This window comes from Dryas octopetala, chromosome 3, assembly GCF_963921425.1.
Source record: "Dryas octopetala chromosome 3, drDryOcto1.1, whole genome shotgun sequence".
Lineage (NCBI taxonomy): Eukaryota > Viridiplantae > Streptophyta > Magnoliopsida > Rosales > Rosaceae > Dryas > Dryas octopetala.
Window position 1 is genome coordinate 1,702,495 of NC_141368.1, and position 22,135 is coordinate 1,724,629.

The window sequence follows — 22,135 nt, forward strand, 5'->3', positions numbered from 1 at the left end:
TTGAGGTGGTCCCAACTCTTCGGAGTCCAAGCAACTCTTCCGATGCCTTACGTGGTAGAACACGCCCATGTGGCCATGTGCTTTCGCTTTCAGACTAAATATGATTAGTGTATGAAATTCTTAATTACGCTACTTATTTAAAATTGACCTTGTCAAACTTATTAATTTCTTAATCTCTAAATTAACCAATGCCAGAAATAAATCATCATATATTATGTGTGTATTACGAGGAAGGTCCAAATCCAATTAAGTCTTTTAAGTCCAATCAAGTCTTTTAATCTAACTTGGTTAATTAGATTAAGGTGCATGGTTTGTTTGTTTGTATTAAATCTGTTTCCATCAATAAAACAAAAGATTAAAGTCCAAAAACCATGATCTCAAATAATTTAATGAATCAATTCTGGAGAAAACTGACAAAAATATGACCATAAATTCATGATGTGCTGTCTAATATAATAAGTATCAGTAGTGCTACATATACCACATTTTTATACCATAATTTCATACCACCTTATGTGGCAACTTACATTGCATTCATACATTGGATACTAAAAAATAAAAAATAAAACCCAAAAAGAAAAAGAAAAACATTGTCCAATAAAGTAATGACACGTCAGATGGTATAAATATGTGGTATAAGAATGTGGTAAATATAGCATTATTCAATAAGTATATGCGTATCACATTTCAAAACATCATTTCCTCTTTTATTGATTAATTGGTTAATAATTTAATATGATACCTGTGAATGAAATTGTTTATATGGTTGTTTATTCGCATGTGCTTGACTTTAATCAGTCTATAATTTTCTTGCAAAAAAAAAAAATCAATTTATACTTTATAGCAGGCCCATCGCATTCTGGTCTGGCAATAGCTCACGGAGTAACAGTTTGAATGGGCCACAGTTACTGTTTTCATAATATGTTATTGGGCTTGTAACATTGACTACCCCATGGTTTCAGTTGCGCCACATACTTTTTGTATTGGGCTTGTAATTGGACTGAAATTAAATTGGTATTAAAAAGGCTGTGTAATATGATCAAACCATATAGCGCATACTATATCGTGAAATTATTAATATGGGTCATTGATTAAATGATTTTTGTTTAAAACAAATTCTGATTAGGAATTTGACAATACAAAATAATTTAGAGAAATATATATAGATTTTTATTAATATCAACAACTGGCATTTATGAGATTTGAAGAACTTTCTTTCAACAAAAAGGTGACTGAATAACACCACTAGACCAAATGGTAATATTAGGCTATTCGTCAGTAAAAGAACTTACCTATGCCCCCACATCACCAAAAAAGAAAACTTACATTAACCTGTAACTCTGTAAGTGTGTAGGATTCACTCATCATGCACAAGTCACATGTATTAATGCACCAAATAGTGCGTTGGCCTGCCCTCAGACCCGTGTGTGTCAGTTGTTTATATGCATATGGATCCATTCTCATGCATATTAAGTTATTAACAACTATGCAAATGCAAATGCAAATGCAAAATGCACGTAGGTAGGATTAATGTAGGAATCACGGACGTGCAGCAATTTAATGTAAAGCATGTCGTCAAGTGGAGGCCTCAGCTTAATGCTTTATCCAAACTCCAAAGGCTACGACAAACTAAAGCATATGACAGACATGGATCGATCAACAGTACTACACTCGTGAAGTCCGACTTCGGAGAGACAGAACATTATATATTGGTCATTTTCAATATCTTTATCATATAAATTCCTCCTATTTTCATAGCTTTTTTGTTTTTGGCCATCTAATGCAGAATAAAGTATACAAAAAAAATGGATTGTTGATCACATGCTTCTTCACGCAACGTACACATTGGCCAATTTGCCAACTCCACTTTCTCAACTACTCAAATTTCTCCCACGTACAAGTTGTATGATCATGATTTCAAGTACATCAACGTGTGATCTTACTCCATCAGCCATGTGGGTACTAGATGTAAATATGATCATCATTTACAAGAAAAAAGAAAGTCTGGTCGATGATTCGTAGGGGTGGAGATCAATTATCAATACCTAGCTAGTAGTACTGTAATAGGGTACAAATAAGAATATTATTTCAATTTATAATAATAAACTTTAGAAATTGAAGTGCTTATATCAAGAGGAAAATTAATTAATTACTCCAAAGTCAAATACGTCATTTTGATCACAATTCACATCCTTCTTGGATGAACTGATGATAACTATTTGTTGATGCAAAAATTCATAAGAGAGATGCAACAACTTAAGGTGGTTGATTGGAAGCTTTGTTGGGTGATGAGGTGGATGTTGACTTGAGATTATCAAGATTTGTTGGATTGCTGGTTGAAGCTGATGAGATCTTCCTGCACGAACACAAGATCAAAGGAGAAGGACTCGTATGGTACCAACCAAATACGCTCCGATGATGAAGTCACTGAAATGTATTTGAATGTATTTGAGTAAAAACAAGGGAGAACAAATGATGAACTTGAGAGAATATAGAAGAACAATGCAAAATCTTCTGGGATATTCTCAGTTGGTTGTATGTATTTGGGTGGGCTATTGGGAGCAAATTCTCCGTCTCCTTCTTTTGTGCATATAAGTGAGTTTATATAGACAAAGGAAGTTGTGAAGGTTAAGTTACCTGCATGAGGATGAAAGGTTGAGAAAAGGCTACACGTTCGGCCATGAATAGTAGCATGCACAGCTACCTATCTCCTTTACATTTAATGTTGCATTAAATGCAAGTATAGAAGATCAAGTGGGATGCCCTAATAGTCATGGCTGTGAGCTGGGATGTCCTATCTGTCAGAGAGTTATGTCAGAGATATTCGAGTAAGGCGGTTCGTTCTGAGCCCAATTTTTTAGAACGACGGTGGTATCCGAGCCGATCTGATCACATATTTTGTACATGTAGGCATGAAACATATCCACGTTCGAATCGGTCATAGATGAACTGGTTCAGATGGGTCCAACGCATAGTGTAACGACTGTCGTTCGACGGCAATTTGTTGGTTATTGGATCTTTATGAGAAGATGATCACCAGGCGCCGAACTGAACAGAACTGAAATATCGAAGAAAAGATGAACACTCAATTTCTTAGAAAATCCTAAGATCGGCTCGGATCGGATTTGGGGGATTCGTTGAGATGAGCCGATCCAAACTGACAATGGATACGTTGCCGAGCTGGTTATGGTGACATGGAGGTCCAAGTTTGACCTATTTGACCATTGAAAAGTTAAAGTTTGAAATTGGACCTGACCAGCCACGTGTCGATCCATGATTGGTTGTTAAGTCCACGTGAATTTATCCACAAACACTATCGTTACACTCACCAAATTGAAAATATTTTTAAGTTTATTTACCAAATTATGTGAAAGTGTTTCATTTAAATATCATTTATTCCAAACAAATAACATATATACTAATATAAGTAAATTTTGTAAAAAATTAGTTAACTCTAGCAATAATGTTGATTGATCCATAAAGTTTGTCTTGGTTTGTATGATCATGAGCGCAAATTTTTTCAATCCCCAAACTATTTAATTCACATCTTTTATTTACTTATATTCCAACATTATTCAACAAACTCATGGAAATAACCATCATCAGCACAATATTCCACTAGTACTACATATGCATGCATCTCTCTCACAGTCTCACTCCACTTCATCAACTCCCAAGTTCTCTTTCACCATCAAACCCACCACCAAAACTCCATGGAAGTAGCAGAAGCATCACCACCACCACCACTATCCAAAACCTATGAATTAACAGCCTCTCTAATCACCTACACCAAATCAACCACCACCACAACCACCACCTTTTCCCCATTGAACCTACTATTCAAGCCATGCACCATCCCTTCCCCCACATACATCCTCCGTGACGTCTCTCTCGCGGCCTGCCCCTCTCAAATCCTCGCCATTGTCGGCCCCAGTGGCGCCGGAAAATCCACTCTCCTCGACATCTTAGCCGCCCGAACTTCCCCCACAAGCGGCACTCTCCTCCTCAACACTTCCCCTCTCAACCCTTCCTCATTCCGCAAGCTCTCCGCCTACGTCCCCCAACACGATGCATGCCTTCCCCTCCTCACCGTCTTTGAAACCTTCGCCTTCGCAGCCCGCCTCCTCATCCCAAATCCCAACACATCAAACATCAAAACCGTTGTCTCCTCTCTTCTCTCCGAGCTCAGGCTCACACATCTGGCCAACACCCGACTCGGCCATGGCCTATCGGGTGGCGAACGCAGACGTGTTTCGATAGGCCTAAGCCTTCTCCCTGACCCAGCTGTGTTACTTCTCGACGAACCCACTTCGGGTCTTGACAGTTCCTCTGCTTTCAACGTAATACAGACCCTCAAAACCATCTGCACCTCGCGTCACCGCACTGTGGTTTTGTCCATTCACCAACCGAGCTTTAAAATCCTCTCCACCATTGATAGAATCCTCTTGCTATCAAAAGGCACAGTTGTCCACCATGGCACACTTTCATCTCTCGAAGCATTTCTGCTCTCCAATGGCTTCACAGTCCCTCCACAACTCAATGCCTTAGAGTACACCATGGAAATCCTAAACCGCCTCCATGTGTCAAACCCCATTGCAACTACACCCCTACCACTTCCTCCCACACCCAATTCTCATTCTGATAATCATAATGAGTCAACCCAAGTGACGATCAAATACAAAAGCTCTAGAATCCAAGAGATCTTGGTGCTTTACAACCGGTTTTGGAAAATCATTTACAGAACTAGACAGCTACTTTTAACAAACACCTTGGAGGCACTTCTTGTGGGTCTTGTTTTAGGCACCATTTACATAAACATTGGATTCGACAAGCAAGGAATCGAGAAGAGGTTCGGTCTCTTTGCCTTCACTCTCACTTTCCTCCTCTCGTCCACCACCGAAACCCTCCCAATCTTCATCAACGAAAGGCCAATCCTCCTACGAGAAACATCAGGTGGGATTTACAGACTGTCCTCCTATCTCATAGCCAACACTTTTGTTTTCTTGCCTTACTTGCTCGCAATTGCGATCATATACTCTGTCTCGGTCTATTTCTTGGTGGGTCTCTGTTCTTCATGGCAAGCATTCGCTTACTTCGTTCTGGTGATCTGGGTCATAGTTCTAATGGCCAACTCGTTCGTCCTCTTCTTGAGTTCTCTGGCACCAAACTACATCGCCGGGACTTCTCTCGTGACGATTCTTTTAGGGGGTTTCTTTCTCTTCTCCGGCTACTTCATCTCCAAAGACAACATGCCTAAGTACTGGTTGTTCATGCACTTCTTTTCGATGTACAAGTATGGTCTGGATGCGCTTCTGATCAACGAGTATGGTTGTCTCGTGTCAAGGTGTTTGATATGGTACGACGATCAAAATAGTAAAGAATGCATGGTGACGGGAGGCGATGTGTTGCAGAAGAGAGGGCTTCATGAGAGGCAGAGATGGACCAACGTTTACATCCTTATTGCCTTCTTTGTTTTCTATCGCGTGCTCTGTTTGATGGTTTTGATCAGAAGGGTCTCCAGATCAAAGAAGTAGTGCAAGGGAAACCGATCGATCATCGATTCTAAATATAATTGACAATTGTATAATAAGAACTGTATTAATTGTGTTCAAGTCTTGCTATACTGTATTTTATTAATTTGCTTTCCTTTTCATCATAAACTGAAGCTACTTAATTAGCTCCTGTAATATTCCTAGCTACATACATGCATGGCCAAAAAGATAATAGTTCCTTAATTGGCTTCATATTGTATATGTTGATCATATATTGTTAAATTTGTGTACGTATCCTCTCTTATGTTGAAAATGAAACCTTGGTTTGTTCACATATCCTCGATTCCCATGTTAAAAGCAAAAATTTAATGTGAAGAACAGAACAATGTAACCAAGAAATCTAAACTTGACAATGCATGTTGAAGAACGTACATGAAATTGGATAGAATTATAGAACTAAACCTATCATTGTCAGAATTGTTTGAATTATTTGGGCTAGCTCTAAATCATATAACATAACACATGCAAAAAGTTAAATTGGTAGATACTGATTGGGCAGGGTGCATGTGGATAGAACAATTTGGGACCCATAATAATTTGTGTCACGGGTCCCTTCAGCAAATGAATCGATGGGCAGTGGGAGTTTTTGTAGGGGAAGAATCCAAAGTCTGTGATCAGGCTTTTATACTAGTTATTCAGAAAGAGCTTTGTCTGGTAGTGGTGAAGTTGAAGAAGTTGACATGCAAAACAGACAGCAACACAGTTTGTTTGTTTGTTTGGTTGCTTTTCTTGAATCAGCGCCATCTTCACGGGTCGTTCTTCATCGTTTGTTGTTTTTACCCGTGAACTCATTCTTGGCCTCTCAACCTTCCATCCACACAATACTATTAGCTACACGAGGAATATTAACCCACGGATCAGCTAAGAAAACGACCTCTTGTTATAGAAAACGACGTGTCGTTTTAGATTAAAACATGAAGATTGTCATATACTGTGGGCTGGGCTCCTCACATAAGTGATAAGTCTCCAAGCTCAATCAATCCACAGGCAATTGCCGTGGGCCACCTCATCGACATCACACGTTTCCCAAAATGTACAAAAGGTGGATTAAGATATGCAAATGTATTTGCGCTCTTTTTTCCCTTTTACCCCCTCTCTGATTTGAACTAGTTAGCTGAGTGAATGGTGTATAGTAGTAACTAGTAAGTAGAGCCGTAGAGAAGTTATCAAAGGGAAAACAAAAGCCACTTTTACCATGCTCAATTTCAAGTTTCAACCAAAAAATAATGGAAATACCTTGTCGTTTCACGAGTGTCCAACTAAATCAAAATTTAGCTTATAGTAGGCTGGGCTCCATACAACGTTCTTGGTGGTCCATTACATTATTGGGCCCTTATTGCTAAGTCTATATTGTTTACATTGGGATCCGTAGGTTTCTTCTTCCTGGCTTTTCCCTCAATTTTAGATACTAGTGATGGTGATTGAGTGAGTTGATCATAATGAAGCTAGCTACATTCATTGAACTCATGATCTCATGTTTGCTTCCACAACTCAACCAACTTTGCCAACTCTGCGATGGAAGACCCACTGTCTTCCATAGCCGCAACCGCCCCATTTTTGAATGCTAAAACCCTCTCTCTCACTTCTGCCCCTCTCTCCGATTCCATTAACTCTGTCACTCGCTTCTCCAACTCGTCCGCGCTCACAAACCCGTCTTCCGACTCGTTCACCGCCACAGCCGCCTTCAACTCCTCCACCAGAACCACCCTACACAGCTTCTGCTCCGCGTACAAAGGCCACGCCACCATCGGCACCCCGGCACACACCGATTCCAACACCGAGTTCCACCCGCAATGAGTCACGAACCCACCCACTGACTCGTGACTGAGCACATCCACCTGTGGGGCCCACTGCCTCACCACAAGCCCCTTATCCTTTGTCCTTCCCAAGAAACCGTTTGGCAGTATATCCTCCAAACTCGGCTCTGATTGGTTCTCTTCCGACTCTTCATCTCTTGGAGGATTCCGAACAACCCACAAAAATCTTTGCCCACTCCGCTCCAAACCCAGAGCCATTGCGCTCAACTGCTCAGCCGAAAACACGCCCATGCTTCCGAAACACAAGAACAAAACGCTGCGTTTCGGCTGATTGTCCAGCCAACTCAAGCACTCATGCCGATTACCATTTGTGGCCGAATGAACCAACGGTCCGACGGCGAACACCGGAGGAGTGGGCTGATTGGTCAAAACCAGTCCATCCCGTAACGCTTTGAGAGCTCTTGATTCCAGCAATTCGAACGTGTTTAGAAGAATCCCATGGGATATGGCCATGTGGGTCGCGGTGTCCACGAAGCTCCTGTAGACCTTAGCGGTGCGGTGGAACATTATCTTGGGCAAGGCCGGAACAGGTATCGGCGGTATGCCCGAGATGGTTACGGGGACGTCACCGAAATCGGACAGATGGTTGGTGGTCCGGTGAATGATGGGCACGTTTAGTAACATGCAAAGACTGTTTCCGGCTGAAGTGTACAAGTAGAAGATGGGGATGTTGAGCTCTTTGGCGACGTCGAACGCCGCGTCGCAGAAGATGTCGATGATGAAGGCTCTGAGGTTGGAGGTTTTGGAGAGGGTTTGGAGGGTGTGGCGGATGTTGGGGATGTGGAGACGCGCGAGCTCGAAGGAGAGGTTGAGGGGGTCGAGGTCGGGGAGGGAGGGAATGGTGGGGAGGTGGTGGAAGGTCATGGAGGGGTTGGCGGCTGAGAAGGCGGCGATGTATGCTGAGATCTCGGCGGTGGAGTTGGAGACGAGTTTGGCGGTGGAGGCGGTGGTGATTTGGGCGGTGGAGATGATGATTGTGATGGAGAAGGTGGGGTGGTGAGTGAGGATGAGCTTGCCCAACTCTACCATGGCTATTAGGTGGCCCATTCCTGGGAATGGATACAAAGCTATAGCATCCGCCATTTCTCTAGAGAGAGAGATAGAGAAAAGAGAAAATGATGTCTTTCTTAGCTCGTTATTCGTATGAAGATTATGGCACATATAACCTGCATGCTTTATAAAGGTGGTACACTTGTCAGCCATTACAAACATGCCCCAACTTCTGAGAGACTCCATATTCAACACATGCGTTGAAAATTAACATTCTCGACCGGCATCAGTATTCAATTACCAAATGAAGATTAATACCAATTGCAATTGAAGACATACAATTCCATTTTCATAAAATTTGTGAGAGTTATCATAGTTAATAGGCATGAACTAATAATAGTAATTCAATATCTTGTACGTGATCAACTTGGTTGTAATTAGCGAAAGAAACAGAAAAAGAAAAAATAGGATCGACAAGTTGTGGGGACAAAATTGAGGGAGTTGGATCGACTTGCCATCAACTTGGTCCATATGCATGCTTGAAACATGCTTGGAAATAAATAGCAACCAAAGTCTGGACTTCCATAGCTCCACTCGATCTCCAGAATATATATGAGCAGTATGCATTTGAAATAAAACTGGTTTTCTAATTAATTAGATAACAAAAAATACATCCTTTATGTATTACAGGCCTAGCTAGATAAGTTCACTACAACAAATCTAAGCAAAAGTCACGTTTTTTTCCAACTAATCTGGAAGCCATTGCTATTGTTGTGTTTTTTGGTCAAAAATCACTGTTTATACTTTGACTGACTAATACAACTCCTAAACCATTGCTTATTAAGTAACTAATTCTTAATGTCGTTGCTTTATTCGTTTCAGCCCTGTTATGCAACAAAAAACCCCGAAGTTGCAAGCTCTGTCACTTATTCAGATATCCCTTAAGGGGAAGGTAATCGAAAATGGTCAGAGGCAGCTAATCCCACGCAGTTATAGTCACCGATCTCCAAACCGTTGTCGCCTACACCGACGGAAATAGTGTGGCTCGGCACATCCTCCAACCTCCATCAAATTGAAACCCCCAATCCACCTCCTCTGCATCTGGGTTGCTTGGGTATAATGGTTAAATTATTATTGTGAGGTCTGACAATTGGCTTGCTGGCAATTGAATTGGAATTTTTGAAGGTAAGAATCTCATCTCTTGCACCAGCTAGTATGCCTTATTAGTTGAAGTTATTTTAATCTATTTTTTTGTTTGTATTGCAGTGGTTTATTTTTCAGTTATTCAGACATTGATTTGGCACCTTATCTGCTCGTGGGTTAAGAAGGAACGTGATATTGCTTGACAAATTATGGCCTAAACAACCCGTCTGATGTGAGTTACTTAAAACCCTGCTCTTCAAGTCATAGAAATTCTAGTTTGGATTATGTGTATAAACCAAATGACCTTGATGGAGATGAAAATTTTGATTCATAAATTTTATCTTCTGTGGGTGTGAATTTTTAGCACTTATTAAAAGAATTCTTATGAAGTAGATGTCATATCCAATATGCAGGTGTAGTAAAGTTTAAGTTGTTTGGTGACTTTGATATGAGTTTTGGGGTGAATTTCATGTTAATTGGTTGATAGTTGATACCTCCCTTAGATACAGGAGTACTGTTGTTTACATCGTTTCAACCATTCATCAATCTTGGAATGGCAAATATGAATGGTGTTGAAACATTGAGTGTAGCCTCCTTTGGGTATTGGATAGCCATGATTGGCTGGTGGGTATTGGATAGCCATGATTGACTGGAGTTGAACTGGTTTAATTCAAATACATCAGCAACTAGCTTCTAGAAGTGCATCTAGTGGACCTAAACCTGGGAATCAAGACATAGGATAACTAGCTTCAGTATATTATGAATTGGTTGTACAGCTGGCTGCTTATGTGGATTTAGTTCATCTATCTTTACCTTTCAAATATATATAAACCGATGTACTAGTCTGCATTATTAATTAATTAATGAAAACTGAGAAGATTACATGGTATTAGAGCAAGCAATATAAATGTTATGCTCAACAGTTATGCAGTGTTTCTACATCACACACGTGTTTGCATTACAAATGTAAACCAAAACCTTACAATATATAATGTTATGAACATCTCCACTTAGTACCAATTAATTTTGAGTTTAATCCTCTAAATTCTTCAATATCTTGTTACCAAACTCCAATAATTTTGAGTTTGATTTTAAGTTTATTCTTTTTCTTTGTGCTACCCGAATGGCCTTTAGTGATTGGGCTAGTCTAATCATAATCTCCACGAACCCAATGCAATTTAGTTCAGCATGTGTTTTGAAGGCTAATTTTATGGCAACTACCTTAAACTCTCTAGATTATTCTTGTTTTCTCATCATAAGTTTTTTTCTATTAATCATCATAATCTTGTCAAATTAATACTGTAATTACAAAGTGGCAGAATATACCAGATTGAGCTTTTAAGAATTTGGGGTGAATTTCATATAATTTATTAACATGACATGAGCATGAAAGTAGAGAATACTGGATATATATTTATATAAATATCACTGATGTAGTTTAGCAACAACTTTTTGTAGTCATTGTTACTATGATGATCCACTGTTGTATCAGTTTCATATCAATTTCAAATTATGTATTTAACAAGCACAATAGCCAACTCATATATTTGCAGATCCATAAGTTTGGTTGTATTAAATTAGAATTGCAAACAAACATGTAGGTTAGATTTTAACTTTTAGTTTGTTTATTTCCTTTACAAAGTTGGAACGCATTCTAGGAATATTTGCACTTTGTAAATGAAAAATTAATTATACAACCAGCATATAATTGTTCTTTTTGTGGTTGTTTTTTGTAGGCTTCTTTTTCAAAGGTAACTATCATAGAATAATTGAAAAGGAGATAAACCCAACTACTTGCTTTATGCCAAAATCTGCTACCACTTGGAAAATTGTACGATGCCAGACATCATAGATAAGAGTTGGGTTCGACTGGATAGAAATACTGAAGAGTACCAGACCTGCTTATGTCATTTCTTGGATCACAGTTTCGAGCATGCTGCAATTGGCAAGAGAGTTAAGTGTCCGTGTCGATTGTGCTACAATCGTTTTTGGAGGAATCGAACTGATATTTACAACCATATGATAGTTGATGGTATGGACACCCGTTACATGGACTTGCCATGGAAAAATCATGGGGAGACCATTTTAAATCCAACGATTGATCAAATTGAACAGAGCGAATTAAGTCCATTACATGATGACCATACTGGCCCTGACATGCATTGCTTGCTGGATGACCTATTCCGGAATGCCAATATTGAGATTGTAGAAGACAATAATACCAATCCACAATCCAATGCTGGATGCACAGTTGAAGCTGAGAGGTTTTTCAACTTCGTTCGGGATGCTGATGCCCCACTTTGGCCAGGCTGTGAATCCATGAAGAAACTCCAATTCATTGTGGAGTTGTACCATATCAAGTGCTTGCATGGGTGGACTGATCGTGGTGTTTCTGACCTATTATCCCTGCTGAAACGATCATTTCCTGAGGGGGAGACTTTGCCGGCCACTTTCTACCACACTAGGAAGCTTATTAGTGATCTCGGGTTGTCATATGTGAAGATAGATGCTTGTCGAAATGATTGTATGTTATATTTCAATGATCGTGCAGCTGATATTGTTTGTAGAGAGTGTGGTGCAGACCGATACACAGAAGAAAGCAGTTTGAATGGTCGTAAAGTTGCGGCTAAGGTGTTACGCTACTTTCCACTTGTGCCTAGATTACAAAGGCTTTTTATGTCAAGGCACACAGCAGACCATATGACCTGGCATGCCACAAGCCGTGTCAACGATGGGGTAATGAGACATCCGGCTGATTCACCTGCCTGGTTGGAGTTAGACACCAGATATCCTGAGTTTGCAAGTGATCCACGAAATGTTAGATTGGGTCTTGCGAGCGACGGTTTCAATCCATTTGGTCATATGAGCAGTGCACACAGTACATGGCCCGTAGTTATGTCAATTTACAACCTCCCCCCATGGATGTGCATGAAGAAGCCCAATTTGTTTATGTCACTTCTTATTCCAGGGCCCAAGGCTCCGGGAAATGACATAGATATATACTTGGAGCCATTGGTGGAAGAGCTTGGTAAACTATGGGAAAGTGGCGTTCAAACTTATGACGTTGCCAAATCCGAAAGCTTCAATATGAGGGCTGCTTTGTTATGGACGATTAATGATTTTCCTGCTTATGCCAATCTATCCGGGTGGAGCACCAAAGGAAAATTTGCATGTCCACAGTGCCATGGACTTACAGAGTCTCAATACTTGTCTAAGGGTCACAAGCACTGTTATTTGGGTCATCGTCGGTTCCTTCCTACAAACCACCGTTTCCGGAGGGAGAGATGTGCATTTAATGGGGAAGGTGAACGTAGGACACCACCAGTTCCTTTATCAGGCTCTGATTGTTTGGATGAATTATCCACTATTTCCTTTAAGTTTGGGAAGAAACAAAGAAAACCAGTGGCTCGAAAACGAATGAGGGATGGCACTTTGATTGAGTATTCAGGTCCTTGGAAAAAACAAAGTATTTTTTTCAAGTTACCCTATTGGAAATACAACCTTCTCCGGCATAATTTAGATGTGATGCACATCGAAAAAAATGTGTGTGACAGCCTTGTTGGAACCCTTCTTGGCCTAGACGGAAAAAATAAGGATGGCATCAATGCTAGAGCGGACTTAGAGTTGCTACAATTGAAGCCCAACCTTCATCCAGTGAGATGTGGCAGTAAAACTTATCTACCACCTGCTGCCTTCACCTTGAATAAGCAAGAAAAAGAGATGTTTTGTCAGGTTTTGAAGACGGTTAAGATCCCAGATGGCTATTCATCCAACATTGCAAGATGCATATATGTCAAGGAAAGGAAAATCATGGGGCTGAAGAGTCATGACTGTCACGTTCTCTTACAGCACTTAGTCCCACTAGCTGTTAGACGTGTTCTACCAAAAGGGGTAACTTCAATTATTCTTGAGCTATGTAGTTTTTTCAAGAATGTTTGTGCCAAGTCAGCCACAAAAGATGACTTCCTCGCTTTGAATTTGCGCATCACTCTAACATTGTGTCAATTGGAGCGTATAATGCCACCTGCATTTTTCGACGTCATGGTCCATTTGCCAATCCACCTTGCCAATGAAGCTGCTATTGGGGGGCTTGTACAGTATAGGTGGATGTATCCGATAGAACGGTAATGCAAATCTCTCACTTTTAACTCACTACTAAGACCCCGTTTAGTATTTATTTTTTAGAACTAAAATCACTTATACAACCTGTTTGGTAAAATATTAGACATCTGTTTTTTATCAAAATTCACTGTGAGTGACAGCAATATGGAGAAGCAGTTCAAAGGCTGCTTTTCATTTCCACTTTTATGGAAAGTAGGAGAGAAATGGTGGGAATTTAATGAATTTTCAGTAATATCCTAAATATCCTACATCATTTTTACCATTTACGTTAGATGTCCCTTCTTTCGTCTCTTCCATCTCTTTCGCTCATCTTTTTTCTCATTCACTGTTTTAGTCTTCTTCTCCAGTTATCATTCTCTTCAAATTTTTTTTGTTCTTTAATGTTTCTAACTTATAACCATTCTCTAGTTTTATTCGATCTCACCCTGTTCATTTCTCCAAAAGCCAAGATAAAAAAGTAAAATCATTAAAATAAAGAGCAACAATATGAGGTAAATGATCTAGCTAAAAGAATGTGGGTTTTTCCTAGACATGATGTTGAAGAAAATGATGGAGTTAGTGTTTTGGTGGTCTTCAAATTTTGATGACTCTAAGCACACAGGGTACTATGGTGGGAGAAAAGAAGAAGAATAAAAAGAAGGCCATGGGTTAGGGGTGGGAGTGGGATGGTGGGTACTGTGGTGAAGAAGAAGAAAAAGATGGCGATGGGGTGCTGAGTGTTGGAATCTGCAGGTGGGCGGGTTGGGCCTTTTTTAATGGTCTTTTAATTTAATTTCTATTTAATTTGTATTTTCTAAAGTGTTGGTATTTTTTTATTATCTTTTATGAACACATCATCCTGTTTAGAAAATAAAATGCATAAATGTAGCTGAATTTTTTTTTTTGGTCCCAAGTAAACGAGTAAAAAGTATTTGTTCATTTTAGTCATTATACACAACTACAGCAAATCAACACAAAAATTTACCAAATATTCAAACACTGTTTTTTATATTCAGAGCGCTTTTAGAATAACAGTTTACCAAACATTCAGTTGTTTTACTTTCACAGCTGATTATTTTCATAGCTCAATTAAAAGTGATTATTCTTATAGCACAGCAATACCAAACTAGGCCTAAATATGAATCATGCTAAAATATGGTGTTGTTGTGGATACTTTACACTCATAATCCCATAATATATTTGCAGGTATTTGCAAACATTAAAGAATTATGTTAGGAATAAGAGCCGGCCGGAAGGTAGCATAGCTGAGGGTTACCTCGTCGATGAATGCTTATCATTTTGCTCTATGTACTTAAAAGACGTAGACACACGTCGCAACCGTGTGGGTAGAAACACTTATGATGGTGAAAATATAGTGCGTGAAGGGTTTGCCATATTTCATGGCCAAGGTGAAAGCAGGGGTGCTGGGGTAGCTTTTTACATGGACCATGCCTTGTGGGAGCGTACCCATCGTTGCACCTTATTTAATTGTCATGAAGTTGATTCATATGTGAGGTATATAATATGCTCGGTTAATACACACTAAATGTTTTTGCATAATCTGAGGCTTTTATTTATTTTATTTGTCTTTGCCATCTCCAGAGAACACCGAGCTGCTGTCCGTGCTACAAGATCTCGACGAACAACACAATATGAAGCCGACTGCCAGGCAGATAACTCTTTCACCACATATTTCAAAGACCATGTAAGTGTGATCAAACTTGAGTGATGTCTATTACACTGAATCACTTGTTGCTGATCTATAGAGTTTTTGTTATTCTTTAGATCAAGCAGTTGTTGGATAGTGGTGAGCAGATTCCTGCGGATTTGGTTGCACTTTCAATTGGTCCAAGTCAATGGGCGGTAAGGTATAAGAGCTTTGTTGTCAATGGTTTTCGTTTTCGAATTAAGGAGGTAGATGTGCGTAAGAAGAACCAAAATAGTGGAGTTTTTGTGGTAGCTGACACTAATAGCTACGCTAGTGCTCGGGACCGCAATCCTAGAATAGGACCTGTTGGATATTACGGTGTGTTAATCAACATTATAGAGCTACACTATACTGATGATCAAAAGGTTGTGTTATTTGATTGTGAGTGGGCTGACACGACTACTGGGGTTAAAACAGATGAATTCGGCTTCAAATTGGTCAACTTTGATAAGCTTATGGAAACCACCGACACATTTGTTCCCGCCTCTAATGCTTTGCAAGTATTTTATGTTCCTGATCCGATTGACAGTGTTTGGCAAGTAGCCGTTAAAACTCAGCCGCGTGACATGTATGACATGAATACTGTCAATGCTGGAGACATTTGTGCTGACCAGAGATTGGATGTTGGTGTCGAGGAATCATCAATTCAACCCCGGGTTGACATTGAGGGCACAACAATTGATCGTCCTTTATCCCCACTCTCTGCCACTTTATGATCTGCCCTCTAGTATCATAACCATTGAGTCTGGTAAGCATAATTTTGTCAATATCACTAATACCAATAGAAATAATTGGTCTGTTTGTTCTTCTCATACTTGGTCTCTACACATTACTAATAGCTGAAGGTTTATCGGCCAACCATCTAGCCAAAATTAATTGAGAATACAGGTCAGAGGTTGGAGAATTTTGCCTAAACTATGATATTACTATTTAAATTATAATGTAACTAATATTGGAAAGGTAAAACATCATATAAAATAGCAACTTTCAGTCAAACCAAAATTTAGGAATATGATATATCACATAATTAGCATATGAAAGTGGAGGCTGTTTGCTTTGTGAAAATGAGTTAAACAATCCACTGGCAATGATATCATTCTGCATCCTGGAGGTTTGTTCTTTCTCAAATGTCTATTTGTGAAGGACATCTAATTGTTGGTAAAGTTGCATGATTAGCGAATTATGGGAAAGTTAACATATTTAATTCTTTGGATTTTGCTGTATTTAAAAAACATGATATTAATTTAGTCATCTTGATCATGCAGGTTTGGCTTTTGGCTCTAGTTGTTTTATGGATGGCCACATATAATAGTACGATTTGGTTTAGTAATATACTTGGCCATTTTGTGAATATGGATTCTGCCAAGACAGACATGGATGGTCAGTAACTAAGTACCATCTATTGAGTCAGGAGCTGGTTCTAATTTGATGAATATTTTGATAATCTTTTCATGCATCTAGTATGTTTTTTTTTTTCTCTCTTTTTACTAGATAATCAATGTACTGCAGCAAAGTTTCTTGGATATAGGACCAACTGGGAAGAGTGTCTTTGATATGTGGAATTTTATTCATTACGCTAGGGCAGGGTTTAGATGGTGCACCGCCCCTTGTTCAGTTGACAATCCCACCTCCTGCAATGATTGGATTATGAAATTTGTTCCTCCATCTCTGGGAGGTTACTCATATTTAATTATGAAGCTAGGGCCATTACATTTTACCAGGAAAGGCTTGTCTGTAGCAAGCACAGCTGCTTGTTTGACCTTTACTGTAAGTTACTTCTATCTTTTCTTGGTACACCTTTGCCTTCCATTTAATAAGAACATCTTTGGATGCCCATTGTTACAATCACATTATGAGTTTGTCTATGTAGCATATGGAGGTCCAAATTAAATTTGAGAATGGAGTGGTGTAACTCAAAAGAAGAATTGCGGCGTGTTTATATTTCTTTTATTCATACAATTCATAACTTGAAAATATGTTTACTAGACTACATATAAGTGATTTGAATACAAAAAATGCTTTTGATTAATCTAAGAACTAGGGCTCATATTTTTGTGAAAGGTCTTCCAAAGTGCACCTTTTTTTTACCGGAAGAACCCAAAGGAATAGAAGGCTATAACAAGGATTATCCCATGTTTTATGACTCTTTTCAGGTATGAGAGTTTTTGTATACTCTTTCTGTTTTCAGGAGTTAAAGTAATAAGAGAATTATATTTCCATAGTGTCACGTCAGAGGCTTGAAGTATTTCTTTTGTCCTCTTCTGCTTTTGGCAGATATAGTTTCTCAAAGTGCTTTTGCCATCATGCTTGTCTTGACAAAGTGCTGAATTGACATGATTCTTTTCAAGCAGCAAGAATCAGAATCTTCCATCACTTTGTTCATTTCTTGGTCAGTATTGCACTCAATTGGGTCATGAAAAAAACCACACTCAATGCAGGGAATTTGTTAAATGTACAAATACGTATTGCCTCCCACCCCAAATGCATTATTAGAGTGTCATCTCCCTCTTAAGAAAGAAAGACTATTTCAGCTATTGCCTCCCTCTTAGGAATTTTTTTTCTGTTTTGCAAGAAAAGGCATGCCTAGAAGAGGCATTAGAAAACCAATCAATTTGCAGGCATACCGTCAGCTATGGTTTGAAGAGCCCTGTTCTGAAATGCCTCCAGAAGATGCTTGTTCACAAACAGACTCCAATCCAACCCCCCACCAGCTTTCTGATTTCGTTAACACTTGTGTTAACATTTGGGTGCCTATGAATCAATTCACAGTAGGTCATCCCCGGAATGGACATGGTGAGTTAAATTATTCTCCGGTGCACCTAAATCCTATGGATACTAACTTGAATAACAGGAGAGTGGAGGTTGGTGATAGCACTCCACAATCAAAGGTAAGAGACATCGCACAGCTCGCTGAGAATAGCACAGCTCATACTGGTGTTGCTCCCCAAAGTACTAGAGCCAAGGCTAAAATTTCAAATAATGCAAGGGTAGTCACTAAGGGAGTACGTGAAGTAGAAGGCAATCTAAATGATGTAGACCAAGCAGCACAAAAAGCTCCCTTTTGGGATGATAGGGTTGCACCAGATACATATAAGTCTTCGAGCACAGATAGCTATGGCATGAACTAGTCAACATGATCTTCAGCTTAATGGTGTGCCACAATGTTGGTTAACCTTCAGCTTAAACCTTTTTAGCACAAGATGTAACTACATACTGTTTTTTATTTAGGAAGCAATAGGGTATGCTACAAATGTCATCCTTGCACTATTTTGTGTTCCTACTGCAAGTATCATTAGGCATGAAATGTCATTTTCTAGGAAGCTAGGACATTTTCCAGTTATTGTAACAGTATCTTTGTTTTTTTTTTTGTTTTAATATAAGTTCAGTTATGGTTTTAAGTTTTAACAATTTTAGTTCTACCAAACCCGTTTGCCTCTTGAAAACCAAAAGTTTCCCTATGGCACAAAAGTATAGCAATGGCTTTGTGAGTTTTAAAAGAAGAAAAAAAAAACTTTTAAAAGGGAAAGAAATTTTCAACAAGGAAATTCAATTTTACAAGAAAAATAAAGTTAATATTTAATTAAAAACATTATATTAAGAGACTAGTATTTTTACCCTAAAAAATAATACACAACTCCAAAGAGACTAGTATTTGTTATATTTATTTGTGGAATGTTGATATACAACGTACTAAAAGAAATTAATACACAACTCCAAAGAAACAAAAATCTTTAAAATTAAAATAAAATTATAATTGTAGTAATTGAATGTTATTGCTAGACAACTACAAGAAAGCTTGAACTTTCAAAAGAAGGCGACCGAATGCTTGAACAACCGCCTTCGAATGCTATTTGTGAGTATTCGCATTCAAGCGCTTGATTAGAAATGAACCACATTGGTATAGACTCAAAACAGGGTCGGAACCAAATACATTATAGCCCAGCCAAGAATTCTGCGGAAAAAGTGATTATATACATATATATATATATATAGAAGTGCTCTAAAGTTAAGTAGTTTGCAAGTTAATACGAAGCTAAATATGCTTTTGGGCTCACCACATCACAAATTTCATAATCCGAACCATAATTTATTTAGGCCACATTTCAAAGATCATCATTGCAAAAAATCAACAAAATCAAAAATCATGTAGTCATCTAATTGAGATCAAATAAATAGACGATCAGTATTTTTGATAAAAGCATAGAAATAGTTGTTATTATAATCAAATTGCTAAATGACTTCCGATTTTAGAGATTTTTTACAGGAATGATCTTTGAAGTAGGGTCTAAACAATATACGGTTCGGATTTTGATATTACATTATGCAGTGGGCCCAACAGGGTGGTTAGTTTTGTATTAACTTACTAACTAGTTAGTTTTCGAGCATTCTTCTATATATATATATATATCACATAGAAGCCCAGTATTAGTAACTTAGTATGTTACCGTTTCTTTCAATTAGAATTTGTTGGTATGATTGGTGAAATTTATATGAAATTTGTGTGTTTGCTGCCATATTTTTTCAAGCATATGCTTTCAAACTTTTATAGTTTAATTAATATTTGTATAATGCATTTTGAAGGGTAAGGGTCAATATACCCCTCATGACTAGGTGTATCTTTTTTTCATATTAGGGTCCAATAGTTAATGTTGAGCCAAAGTTGAGATAAAACAGGGTCCTTAAGTGACACAAAATAAAAGTATGTGTCCTTCATTAACACGAATCAAAATTAACGTCCTGAAATGAAATAGTCATCAAAGTATGTGTCCTGTTTGTAAATTTTTCCCTTATTTATTATTATTGTTGTGACCAATAGTTAATTAATGGTTATAAGTTTCTAGCTATTTATTTAGTTAAGTCATATTAGTTTCAGTACTTATATATAGAATTGACATTTGGTTGAACCATGGCTTGTAATATTAAAAGGCTAGGCTTGTAATATTAAAAGACTAGCTGTAGATCGTTTTCTTTCAGAAAATAAGATTATCTCCTAATTATCTTCTTCTTCATATTCTGTATACATTTTTTGCATTAATTATATTGTTCGTCAATCATGACAAAGCTTGAATCTTCTTAAATTGTGAGAGGTCAGCCGAATCAAAAATCTTGGTTTATTTTGTTGGTACTTCATTGTAGTTAATACTTGCCCCTATCTTATCAAAATATAAAAGAATCTTTGATGGTCCCAATGAGCAGATATTTATCCCACTTATTAGTGAAGTCAATCTAGACTAAAATTTTCTATCATGCTATGTTAGTGCGCCAAATCCAAATTTATTCAAACAAAAACTCATTTGCCGCTTTATGTAATCTTTCACTTCTATTTCAATATGTGATGAACTGAATTATTCAATAATTCTCGTTACCCCAGTACTGAAACGCCAACTGCAAACCCAATTCCATTGGGATCAAAATATCAATCCAAATGAGAGGGAAAAAAAAGCCTTTCCCGCTATCAAATTGGCTGACTTGCAGCTACCACTTGACATGATGCTCAGGAAGGTTACTTGGCCCAATGCTCTGACAGCTTTTACCTACTTCAAGATTAGTTGATTTGAGGGATATGGCACTTCTTATACATAAATATGGAAAGGAGATGAGCATTTCACAAACACACTCACATCCTACTTCTCTCAGAGATTGAAACAACTGCAAGAGAAATCAAATAGGAGACTTGAGCGTGAGAGTGAAGAGCACCAAGGACGTCAACAGGTTTGTTCACTCTCTTCTATATGAAACCTACAGTTTTCGCTGATGCTTGAATTAATTTCAGACTTCCAATTTAAATTCTTGTTTCAAATTTACAGTTTTAATTATTTATATGAGGTTGCTTATATGGTTATGTACAAAGATAAGTATAATTATAAGTTTACAGACCATTATTGAAGTTAGCATGAATTTTCTCTGCTTTGGGCTTGTTAGTCAGCACAGTACATCTAAACAAATTTTTTTTTCCTTTCAACATTTTCAAATACCTATACTACCAGGCTGAAGGAAAATGGTGTATTCCATGCAGTTTGTTTACCATGATATAGTAATAAATGCCATGCTATCCTATATTAATACATGCCAATTAAACAGATGCAGTCAATTGCACTATGTTAATTAACAATGATTCTTGTTTACATGTTGTCAGGTTGAGCAAGTATGGATAACTCACAGGCACAAGGGATTGAGGATATTGGCCTTGGATCAGGGACTCAAGAGGAGGTCCATGTGGAAGGTCACATTGTCAATGAGGCAGTAGAGGATGGGACTCAACAAGCTGTTATGCCTCCTGAGCCAATTGTTGTAACTAATATCAATGAAGAACTCCCACATGGGGATGTTGTGCATGAGGCAAATGAACCAAATGTTGCCTCGGGGCTAGTGGCTGACATCCGAGCACGTAGAGGAAGGAATAGACCAAACTGGGCTTTAGAAAGGCCAGAGTTGATGAGGTTCAACCACTTCGGACAAGCGGTTGCTCCCTCAAGGACGGTAGCAAGATTTTCAAGGTTCCTTGGTCAATTGGCAATTGATAGAACCCTGTTTGCAATCAATGTACTTGATTGGAGGAAATTTCGGGGTCGTGAAATGGACCGAGCTTGGGCAAAGATTGAGGTATACATGTACTTTCCCACCTATGTTAGTCAACAGATGGCATAAAGTTCTAATATGGGATACTCCACAAATTATATTATTCTTGAGAAATAAAAAAAAAAATTGTGAAATGATCTGTTTTGCAAGGTAACCATTGACTGGTCTGAGGAGAGGACTCTTGCATTGAAGCAAAAGATACGCTATGTTGCTGAGGCAAAAATGAATGAGCGGTGGAAACACCA

At 38.4% G+C, this 22,135-nt stretch overlaps 3 protein-coding genes across 5 annotated transcripts; 2 read left to right on the forward strand and 1 right to left on the reverse strand.

Moving 5' to 3' along the window:
- The first annotated feature begins 3,603 nt into the window (after positions 1-3,603).
- On the forward strand, positions 3,604-5,621 carry ABCG8 (ABC-2 type transporter family protein). The gene has a single exon (XM_086238123.1). It carries the CDS (start codon positions 3,714-3,716, stop codon positions 5,532-5,534), a length of 1,821 nt encoding a protein of 606 aa, XP_086094249.1. The 5' UTR covers positions 3,604-3,713; the 3' UTR covers positions 5,535-5,621.
- A 1,191-nt stretch (positions 5,622-6,812) lies between these two features.
- Positions 6,813-8,828, reverse strand: LOC147289333 (anthocyanidin 5,3-O-glucosyltransferase-like). Its single transcript, XM_086235402.1, has one exon. The coding sequence runs from the start codon at positions 8,603-8,605 to the stop codon at positions 7,025-7,027; it is 1,581 nt and encodes a 526-aa protein (XP_086091528.1). The 5' UTR covers positions 8,606-8,828; the 3' UTR covers positions 6,813-7,024.
- Positions 8,829-9,619: 791 nt separating this feature from the next.
- LOC147289334 (uncharacterized) lies at positions 9,620-18,233 on the forward strand. Of its 3 annotated transcripts, XR_015121347.1 has the most exons (8): positions 9,620-9,734; positions 11,239-13,626; positions 14,810-15,118; positions 15,206-15,308; positions 15,389-16,059; positions 16,577-16,691; positions 16,840-17,078; positions 17,884-18,233. XR_015121347.1 is itself a non-coding variant. In XM_086238098.1 (6 exons), exons 2-5 carry the CDS (start codon positions 11,339-11,341, stop codon positions 16,025-16,027), a joined length of 3,339 nt encoding a protein of 1,112 aa, XP_086094224.1. In that variant the 5' UTR covers positions 9,620-9,734; positions 11,239-11,338; the 3' UTR covers positions 16,028-16,059; positions 16,840-17,372. The 3 variants fall into 3 exon arrangements, 1 of the variants encoding a protein (XP_086094224.1); XR_015121346.1 differs by lacking the exon at positions 17,884-18,233 and having other exon boundaries at positions 16,840-17,372; XM_086238098.1 differs by lacking the exons at positions 16,577-16,691; positions 17,884-18,233 and having other exon boundaries at positions 16,840-17,372.
- The last annotated feature ends 3,902 nt before the right edge of the window (positions 18,234-22,135 follow it).